At 41.7% G+C, this 10,957-nt stretch overlaps 1 protein-coding gene and 1 long non-coding RNA gene across 2 annotated transcripts in view; one reads left to right on the top strand and one right to left on the bottom strand.

Moving 5' to 3' along the window:
- Window positions 1–1,687: 1,687 nt before the first annotated feature.
- Window positions 1,688–10,957, top strand: part of LOC115113084 (storkhead-box protein 1-like) — a 44,899-nt gene continuing 35,629 nt past the window's right edge. The window contains 1 exon segment of the mRNA XM_029640308.2: window positions 1,688–2,221. Within this exon segment, the coding sequence (XP_029496168.2) occupies window positions 1,846–2,221 (376 nt within the window). The 5' untranslated portion in view covers window positions 1,688–1,845.
- On the bottom strand, window positions 5,762–9,352 carry LOC135565554 (uncharacterized). The gene is made up of 2 exons (XR_010461673.1): window positions 8,444–9,352; window positions 5,762–8,233 (listed from the first exon to the last, which is right to left on the bottom strand). It is a non-coding gene; the product is annotated as an uncharacterized LOC135565554 (long non-coding RNA).

Below are 10,957 nucleotides of genomic sequence, written 5' to 3'. Positions count from 1 at the left end.
TCGAGCAGTGAAGTGAATTTCAAACAGATTCAACCACAAAGACCAGGGAGGTTCTCCAATACCTCGCAAAAAAGGGCATTCTGTTTGCAATAAGGCACTAAAGTAAAACTGCTAAAAAAAAATGTACTGTTTGAACAGTCGCTGAGATTATATTTGGTTATTAATGCAAAATACGCTACTTTGATGAATAGCCTCTATAGCGTAGATCAGATCAAGGAACCAAGCGACCACACTGCCCCCAAGGCTGCAGAAGGAATGATATGGAGTGTCTATATTTTCAGGTAATAAAGAAGTTGTCAAATGCTGGATACTAGGTGAACAACAGACAGTAAATTAAAGCGTTAGCAAAAGTAGGCATTAGTTTTCTGGTATAGGCCACCAAAAAATATATCTCTGCCAACCCCATATGCCTTTGCCTTGTAACTGCACTCCTCTCCCCTCCCCTCACATCCCCTTCCTCCTCCGCGGGTAAAACACAGCACATAATTCACCAAGTGTAGCTTGGGTGATGTATCCTTTTCATGTACAGAGGAAACACAATATCCTGTTCCAGCACTGAGCTTAATACCACCGCTAGTCAGGGTGGCCCCTTTACTTCTACAGGGCTCTGAGTGCCCCTGAAACTATAGACAGACCTTAGGGGCTCTCTAAGACTGATATTATATCTGTCTATCTGTGGCTCTGACTGGGCCTGCTTAAAGTTGGAGCCTGGCCTAAGCCTGGTCTAATGGGGGTGTCTGTAGTAAAAGCATTTGGGAGGGAATGGTTCTCATTGTAGCTACAGTATCTATATAGGGCAGTGGTTACCAAACTTTTATTAGAGCCACGGAGTTAGTTTTTCTTGTAACCTGTGGCATTGCATGTACGTTCCATGTAGCAAAACTAAAGAACTATGGCACCATTTTGCAAAAATGTTCTTATCGGAATCAAATTATTTGTCTGTTGGAAGCAAGTAACCCCGAGCAGCACAGTCTAGTGAGTTTATTCTTATGTAGAGGACCTAGCCTTTAACAAAAGTTGCTTTCAAGCCTGGCTCTGAGCTATCCCATGTTCTTTCTGATGTAGCAACCATTTATAAGAAAAACCTTGAACAGGAACCAAGTGTTTTACAAGGAAGCATTGGAGCTGGTCTGTTGCCAAACCTTACCCTGCGCTACTGATGTATTCTGAACAAACAAGATCTGTGTTATGTGTTCTGTGAGCAAGGGCATTTGTACATATCTCTTCTTGCATAAAGTCTTGCATTCATGATATTATTATGGAGCCTACACAATTAAATGACTAAGAACTGTTGAATATTATTGACTTCAGAAAAACCCCTTGGTAGGCCCAATTTCAATGTCATCCAGAATATGATTTTGATACCAGCTCTTATTAGACATTAATGTGCTATTGTGTAACATGTGTTAAATAATTACATTGTAAGAAGTGTATTATAGGCAACATGGCAAGTGTATTTGGGTTTAGAGTGCTCTCTTGTATAAGGACAGCCTTAGACTACATAATATGCGCATTATTATTATGCCAATGCGTAAAAGCCATAGACAGTATATAGGTAAAAATCGAGATTCGCACCTGTCTGTCAAGTTCCAGTTGAATTGCACTTCAATAGCCAACCTAAGACTACTTTTATTGGCCCTGTCACAACTAGCTGATCCCTCCGCCTCCTCTGCCAGATTCACCACTGGTTACCTTGGAAGCAGGAGAAACTACCACAGTCTGCGCTCCGCTCAGATCACTTGGCACAGCTCCGACGGACACTGTCGGAATGTTTTACAAATTCTAGCGTTCCAAGGGTATTTAGGGTGGGAAATACGTGCTTCGTTGTGTGATGATGTCTGTAGCATGATATTTCTCCTAGAATCGAGCGAATCGGCGATAACAAAAATGTCACAACAACAGCGGATCGTCCAACTGTCGACCGCCTCGCTCGCGCTGGTCTTCTGCAAGGAAGAGGAGAGCTCGATAATCACCGGTGGAGGGAAATACAACGTGAACAGTGCGAGTGGTCAGGAGATTTTTACGGATTTCAAAGCGCAAAATCTGCGCAGTTTTTGGAACAAAAGACTTGTGAAAGCGGTAGCTGAAGTTTATTTCCACGGATGGATGGAGAATTTGGTCCTGTTCGTCCATGGGAATGCCAACAACCTGGAGGTGTTGAGGGAAGCTTGGATGCGCAGAGCGCTGAGGTCACCTAAAGGGTTTGTCATCAAAGCAGTGGGTATGTGCCGGAATTATTATTCTACCATTACTATTTATACTTTGATTATTTTTAGATTACATATGAGAACATGTATGTGCAACAAAATATATATGAATGCCATTGCCATCATGGCGCACAATAAATGATGATTTTCTTCCATAAGAAAATGATCTAACCCCATTGATAAGTATTGACTTGAGTCCCCACTCTCCAGAATTTATATAGGGACTCTTTGGGAAATACTTTGTTTACACAGCACTCAGCCTCGAGAGAGAAAATGTAGGCTAATGAAAATAAAAGCCTGAGCAACTGTCAATGGGCGAGTGATCAACAGGCGGTATTCTGCCTTCTCCCTACAGTTTCAGCGATTAGTTTCTCCCACGACTGGCTCATGTGAACTACAATCCCGAAGCTGTGTTTTAATGTTTCGAAACGTCAATAATCATCGCTTGCGATACGCCTTTCGAAGCATACAGTATGTGGCACTTTCATCAACGAGAAAGAATGAATCCTTAAAATATTTTGTATTTATTTAACTAGACAGGTCAGTTAATTAAGAACACATTCTTATTTACAATGATGGCCTACCAAAAGGCAAAAAGCCTCCTGCGGGGACGGGGCTGGGAATAAAAATAATAAAATAAAAATATAGGACAACACACAATCACGACAAGAGAAACACCACAATAAAGAGAGAACTAAGACAACAACATAGTATGGCAGCAAGACATAACACAACATGGCACAAACAACAGAACAAAGGGCAATAAGGTAAAGACAACAATACATCACGCAAAATACACTTACTGTAGCAGTTTTGCACAGTTCCATACAGCTATGGCTCCATTTGACCAAACGACACTTCTCGAGTTAGCATACACACAGGTGGTTGGCGCAAGCTAATTATACCGCTTTCATAATGGTAGTCGAACTCGTGTTTTTTTGTGTGAAAATTATTTCTGCCTGATATGAAAGATATGTTCCTTATGTTTAAAAAACTGTACAGCAAGCGTTGCGTGTTCATGTTTACAGCAAGCGTCAGGGCTCTTAATTTTTTTCCCCAGGAAGTAGATGCATTCATCAATAGGCGCTAAAGAAAAAAATCAATAGGCGCTAACTACCTTTAGTTGGGTACCCTCATTGCTGCATGAAGTTTGGGGGCGGGGATACTGCGATTTGTTTCCGGACTGGGGGATGCATAAAAAATTTGGCCGCCCTGCAGATATATATATTGGTTTCTAATACAGGACTAATAAAGGCCCAGTGTGACTTTTAAAAAACTAAATGTATTTGACTGTTTAACATTATTTGTACATGACTGATAATTATCTGTACAAAACAGTTAATCTGATAATACTTGTGGAATATAAAAATACTTGCATGATATATGCTTTCCAGTTTCTTAAAATACTTTGCAAATGGAACTTATTTTTATGTGAAAACTGAAATGGTCTGTTCATTCCTTTTTCGTATTGGTCCCCGGTGGGAATTGAACCCACAACCAGGGCTGGTCCTTGCTGTTCTGCCTCCTTAAACGAGACTAAAAAATGCTGCCCCGCAAAACAAAAATATCCCCAGTAAGCAAAATGATGTTGAAAAGACGTGTAAAAAACATATTTTCCAGACGTTGAAGTTAGGTTAAATTTTGGTTCTGAATGAAAGTTGAAAATACTTATTTTTCGGATGTTGATACCCAACTTAATCAGGAGTTATCGTGAGCCTATTTGCAATGTGTTTCCACAGTGGGAACATGACAGCACATGTTTTGTTGTTGATTAGGCACCATTTAGGTTAGGCTATTTGATGTGTCCATCTCATTACATTGTCATACATTTTATCTCCAGCCTGTAGGCTACAGAAAAGGCCACATACTCTTTCTACCATGTCCTATATCTGCTACATGATTTATGTTGGATGATCTTTTTGACGGAACGTTGCTGGAGCACCACAGCGATGCGTCTCTCCATCAGCACCCTGAAGAGGCATGCTGAGAATGGACAATATTTTGCACTTCCTTTGACAAAGTGGGCACTGCTTATCACAGGGCGGAATCTACGCTCACCTAAAAAGCCCTTATGCCACTGATTGAGAAATTGTCATTGTTTTGGGACAGAATTGTGTGAGGTTTTATGTGTTGTTGTTGGAGGTGTGTCTTGGTCAGTTTAGCTCAGAAAATGCCGCCCTCGTCAATCTGCCACCATAGGCGGACGCCTAATGAGTGGGCCGGGCGTGCCCACAACCGTAACATTGCAAGCGCCATGCTCTACCAACTGAGTCACATCACCACAAACCACTTGATGTCTCAATTACTGTATTGTGTATTGTTTTTCTACATGGTAATGGAAAGTCTGCAGGTACAAACCTAGATGACCAGCCTTTGTACAATATAGTAATTAAGTGGTTTGTAATGATAGGACATTAATACTTCACAAAAAGTGGTTGTTTTCCATGTTATTTGATCAAGAAAAACATTTAATTTGATGTGGATGTTTTGTGTCTTTGCCCATGACTTTGCACCTATGTCATTTTTTTGGCCTCCACTACAAATGTCTATATTGGTCCGCTAATACTAGTATAGGCCCAGTGCACTACTTTTGTGGAAAAATATTGATAAAAAAAACAAAAGTGTTTATATATATTTTTTATTCTTATTTTTTTAGGGGGTGCTGCAGCACCCTCAGCACCCCTACTTCTGTACAGCCTTAATTAAATAGGCTTCTCTCTCTCTTATTACTTTCAGAAAGCTATATTTTTAAAAATAATTTTCAGCTAGCTATATTGTGCATGGTGTTTTGAACATCCATATATGTATGACATGATCTCATGGGTTGTATAGTAAGTGTAAATCACACCTCTGTGTGGATTTTGGACCCAATTATGGTATGATCAGGTTATAGGACAGAAATAGAGAGAAATATCCCTGTCATACATACCATGACGAAAATCTGCCAACTTTACCATGTCAACTTTTTGCTGCCTTTTTCTGTACATCTTAATGGTATTGCCAGTAACAACGCCTGTACTTTTATTTTGGCCAACTGAGGCATGAATGTGCTAATATGTTTAAACGTCCTGCCAATGCCTCAGTATAAAACTTCCCCTTTCACCAGCTTTGGCACGCATTAAATAAATGAACATTCTGTTGTTGTCTGACATTAAACTTGTCCTTATCACTCTCAAAGCTTAAAGGAAATGCTTAAAATGTATGTAGTTCTGTCCTTGTGCTGTTCTAGTCTATTGTCACTGAAATTCTATGGCACCTAGCCCGGGAACGCACACTTAGAGGTCTTCACGGATCCACCTGTACCCGAATATCTGGGACCTGAGTAGGTCCAGATGCAGAATTCTAATTAATGTCATGAGTCGGATCTGATCTGATATGATTGTCACGCTTCTCTGTATGTGTAATTTTAACTGACTTGTCCGGAAGGACCCATACAGATCCAAACGTGACTGCTAACAGTAGAGATGGAGAGAGAGAAATTGTCATTTATGTTGCTGCTCTTTGCTTTTCACAGTGTTGTTGTTGTCATCCAATCATAAGTCATCAAAGAGGAATTTAATTTTTAAATAATTTAATCTTTATTTAACTAGGAAAGTCAGTTAAGAACATATGACGGCCAAACCCGGACGACGCTGGGCCAAATGTGCGCCTCCCTATGGGACTCCCAATCACGGCCGGATGTGATTCAGCCTGAATTCGAACCAGGGACTGTAGTATCGCCTCTTGCACTGAGATGCGCCACGTGGGAGCAGTTGTTACAGTCATAGAGCCTTCATATGGGGCAAAAGTTAGGAAATATCTAATCAATGGAAGATGAAATTAAAATGATGGAATTAAAAGTTAAAGAAGAATGAAAGCTCTTGGTCGCTGTAGCCTAACAAGTAGGTTGCTACTTTATATTCTGAGTTGTTGTTTGTAGCTGTAGGCCTAGCTAGCTAGCTTAACTAGCTTCTCCCTGTTTGATGCGCTCAAGACAGGTAGCTACTACGTATTCATATTGGATGATAAATAACCTAGCTATGGCAGCTATTAGTCTACTATGGCGTGAGTCGGGTTGGTTAGTTGCTGTCTATCCCTCCCTGCTCCCCATGTCACTTGCTCACACTCACAGTGGTCTACACACACAGCGCAGCCCCTGCTAAAGTGTCACCTCTCTCTACCTCTTCTCCCATCACGCTTTATCAGCTCCGGTTAATAAAGTAGCTTAAAAATGTACTTTCTGCTGCTTCCCTCACTTGGATCGGACCAGTCTGAATCCGATCAGGTATATATGGAACGGGTCTAGTTGTCCTTGGATCCGGTCTCTATATATTTTGTATACATTTATGCATATTGGGTCCATATGGGACCCGCAATGGCCTCTAATGCACACTGCCATTTCATATTTTTTTCCTGACTTAACAGGTAAATATTTAAAGGCCCTTATTTAGCTAAGAAAATGATGGGTTAATATGCATGCAACTACAAATTGCTAGTAGGCTATCTGTCTAGAGCCAAAATAACTGGTGGGTGTTTGATAGGAGAGAAAGCGTGCGATAGTGTGATCACATTGGCTGGTGATGATACATTACTGCAACATTGGGCTTACTATTTAGCCAACACATGATGGGTTGATATGAATTTGCTTCTTTAGCTACACATAGCCTCTCTTTTCCAGATGAGCCCATATGCAGTTTTGCATGCCGCTCTGCTATTCCTCTTCTCCCGGAGTTGCAAAACCATATGAGTCCAGGGAGATATCTGGGGTGAGATATTTTCAAGACACACATCTGATGCGTGTGCACCCGCTTACATATTTGTCTAATATTCTAACTCTGGAAAGGGTATGTGTCAACATGCTGACATATCTAAGCCTTTATAATTAGGCAGATCCATATATTTTCAGAAATGTATCATATCTGTAGTCATCACCTAATCATTTATGTATCCGTATTTATTTATTTTTTCATAATTTCAATAGATATCCTTACATGATATGTAATTTTCATCCTCATATGTCTGATAGAAAATGGGATAAATTCGACTCATGAAATGCCCAGCGGACAAATAATTTTACCTGTTCAGGTGCCGAAAATCATTGTGCTTCTTCACATGAAGTTGACATATCTGAGCATACATTTGCACCATATTCAGTAGAGGCTATACAAAGCACGGAAAGGCAAACATCGTCATATTTAATCCAAGTTGCTATTTCTAAAGCACATCTTGTTTAAAAGATTCTACACTGCATTGTTTAAAAAATGCAGTGTAGAAAATCCAGAGCTCCAATCACAACACGTTTTCGACAAAGATCTTTACTAAAAAAAAATTCTTTGCTAAAAAATGTTATTTATTTAACAGAAAATAAATGTTGCACACCCTTAATACCCCTGCCTACCCTGTTTGTTATGGACAATGATGCGATGGGTGCAGATTGAGTCGTCGGCGGAGGTCCCTCGTAGTCCAGACAACTTTTCAATCAGTGTCGATAAAGGGGAGAAGACAGATTAAAAAAGGATTTGTAAGACTTGAGACATGTATTGTGTATGTGTGCCCTTCAGAGGGTAAAACTATTCAAGTGCCTTTGAATGGGGTATGGTAGTAGGTGCCAGGCGCACCGGTTTATGTCAAGAACTGCAACACTGCTGTGTATCAAGAATGGTCCACCACCCAAAGGACATCCAGCCAACTTGACACAACTGTGGGAAGCATTAGAATAAACATGGGACAGCATCGCTGTGGAACACTTTCAACACCTTGTAGTCCATGCCCCGACGCATAGCGACTGTTCTGAAGGTGTTTCTAATGTTTTGTACACTTAGTGTATGTGCACACGTTTTCCAAACCACACTCCAACATTTACTGTAGGCTGCCACACGTGATCGCAGTATCCTGAAAAGGCACTTGAACAGCTGGGGCAACCTCAAGGGCTCGTCTCAGGATCCTCCATCTTGCAGCAAGGATCCCAAAGCAGTTCTCTGAAATTCTTCTGGCTATTGAATGGTGATAGTTGTAGATCTTCTTGTCGCCATTAAAGCCAGAAGAATCTTTGAATAAAATAAGCTTTTCTATTAGTATTGAACAGGAACATGAAGGCTGCCAAATGTGTACTGTAACATCTGTGCAGCCAATGCTTTGGACATAGGCCCCCGTCCACTTACTGGGATGCCAGATCACATTTATGTGAGGCATATAATTACAATGTCCATGCAATAATTTTCACATATGTACAGTCACATGTATTAAGCGTATCTTACCTGGATATGGTCGCATTAAATTTACCATCAGAGGGAATGCCTCATCTTCCACGAAAACATAGGCTCTGTGTTTGGGTCCCCGGCAAGCTCTCTGACCTTGGTAGTGGCAGATGGCCTGTAATGAGTTGGGAGCCCAACTTGCTTCTGGAAAAGATTCCCGCATCTCCCTCTCGGCTATGCATTCACGTCGACCATGGTGAAGCCCATTTTTTGCCACAGAGGGATAAGCAACAAAATCCTCCTTCAGGACATGCCAGATTGCGTGGCACACTTCTGTGTGCTGCCACTGGCAAAAAAAAACATGTCAAAGACAGCCTTCCTGAAGCAATGACGGTCAAGCTGTGAGTTCACTCGTGCTAGAGGTTAGGGGGAAGTCGCTGATGCAAGTCCTCAAATCTGGCATCCGACATCCGAAAGTATTGAAAATGTCTTTCCTCATCATTGCTTCACATGGGTTGAACAACAGACGTGTATTCTCCAGCTCGTGTATTCTCTTCATTGGACCAACTCACCATTTTGTCAGCAATTTTTTATTCTCCTGAGTAGTTCAATCTATTGCCATTCATAGAGAGACATGTTTGCTTCATCTTCTGTGGCTAAAAAGTAGCGTTGTAAAGCATAGACCAGACTAGCCTGACATGTAGCCAGCTAGCTACTATTTATAAACAGGCATGTAACACTGGATCCGGAAGTTCAAATGCTGTCACTAGCTAGAGTTAAAAATAAAAATAAATAATGAAAGAGTGCCTCGACCCTCTTGCTTGGTAAGCTCCGCTGCCTCCCCAAACCCCCTAGTGAATATACATTCCACAAGGCGGACTTCCTCACTGGATGGAACGCAACGGAAAGAGTCTGCTGCCCCCAAAAACATCTCCTCCCACATGCACGCAAGCATGTAGATCAATGGAGTGGAGCTTGTAACCGCCTTTTAATAAGCTTCAACTCACAACAAACTCCCACATACACACTCACCACATGGGGGACAAGGATATTGTTATGCACACCCTAAAAACACGAACACATGGGCGTGCATAAATGCATAGTGACACACAGGCAGACTGACAGACACACGTGCACACAAACACACACACACACACCCTTCTCTTCCTTCTGATCAGACTGATTCTACTCGATAGTGTTTTGTTTGGAAATTAGTCCCTGCAGGTTGGTTTACTGCCTTTTCACTACAAGGCGGTCAGCAGTGAATCAGTCCTCCATTGGCTGCCAACCAGAGCCACCCTAACAACCCCAGTCCTTCAGGATTAATGTCCTTTCATTTTATGGCCAGCGAGGGACTATATAAGCCTGATGCCTTTATAGCAGATACCGAGAAAGACCTTGACATTGACTTCAACACGCTCCAACTTGGAAATGGCCCTTCTGACCTTTTCCAGGTTAAAATTTGTTATGGAGTTTTTAACCAGACAATTTCCTACGTTTTGAATGTGACTAGAATGCAATTTTCCTAACTGAGAGGGCTGTTCTCTTTCTATTCACTGGAGGAAATCGGGTGGTAGGATTTGTAATGACGTTACCAGCTAACCAAACTATTTGATTAGCCTATTTTAGGCATTTCTTAAGACACTGCGCAAAAACCCTAGCAAGAACCCTATTTGAATATGGCCTAACCCTTGTTTAACACAAAGTCCCATCTCTTTTCTAATTGAGAGCTCGAGATGACAGTAAACCTCAGTGCAGTGGTGGGTTTAGATAATCTACTGGTAGTAACATAACTCTTATTATAACTTTTTGGAGAAGTTTAGCCCAGAGAGAGCGACAGAGAGAGGGAAAGGTGAGAATCGATCACCACAGCTCTGTCATTTATAAGGCGGGGTTAGTTTCCTCATTCGGTCTGTCTGATTATCACTGTGTCAGTGCTAATGGGGAGAGAAGACTGATGGTGTACTGGTGCCACCACTGTTTGGATGAGGGGAGAGAGGAGGAGAATGAGGGGAGAGAGGAGGACGATGAGGGGAGAGGGGAGGACGATGAACGGAATGGGTGAGGAGATGAAGGGGTTTGGGTGACTGATTGAGGAGTTGGGGTGTTTGGAGGGGATGAGTGGAGGGAGACAGTGGGTGGTGAGGGTGAAGGATTGATGTGTTAAGGGAATGAGGAAACAGGGATGGGGTGAGCTGGAGAATGAACAGGCTCTGTTTTGTCTTTCTGGGAATGGACCCCCCCTGGTACTGGAGTTGACCTCCTACGCTGGAGTAACACTCATCTCTCTCTGTCTCGCTCTTTCTCTCTCATAGCCTCAGGCTAGCCTCAAGGCTTATGAAATCATGAACAGATTTTTCTATACAAAGAGTAGAAACTGTAGAGGGTTTTATTGGAATGATTGAATGATTGGACAGCTATGTTTGTCAGAAAAACAGAGCAAGTGATCTCACTGAGCTCTGCGAAAAGAGCTTTCTGAGTTCAACTGAGAGAGCAGAAGAGTGGTTAGAACTGGCGTTAGACTCATAAACCTATCCCTTCACATATGTCATGGAAGAAAGACCTTTCCATATG

The sequence above is a fragment of the Oncorhynchus nerka genome, linkage group LG28, assembly GCF_034236695.1.
Source record: "Oncorhynchus nerka isolate Pitt River linkage group LG28, Oner_Uvic_2.0, whole genome shotgun sequence".
Lineage (NCBI taxonomy): Eukaryota > Metazoa > Chordata > Actinopteri > Salmoniformes > Salmonidae > Oncorhynchus > Oncorhynchus nerka.
Note: the sequence above shows the minus strand (reverse complement) of the source record. Positions and strands in the feature narration are given on the sequence as shown.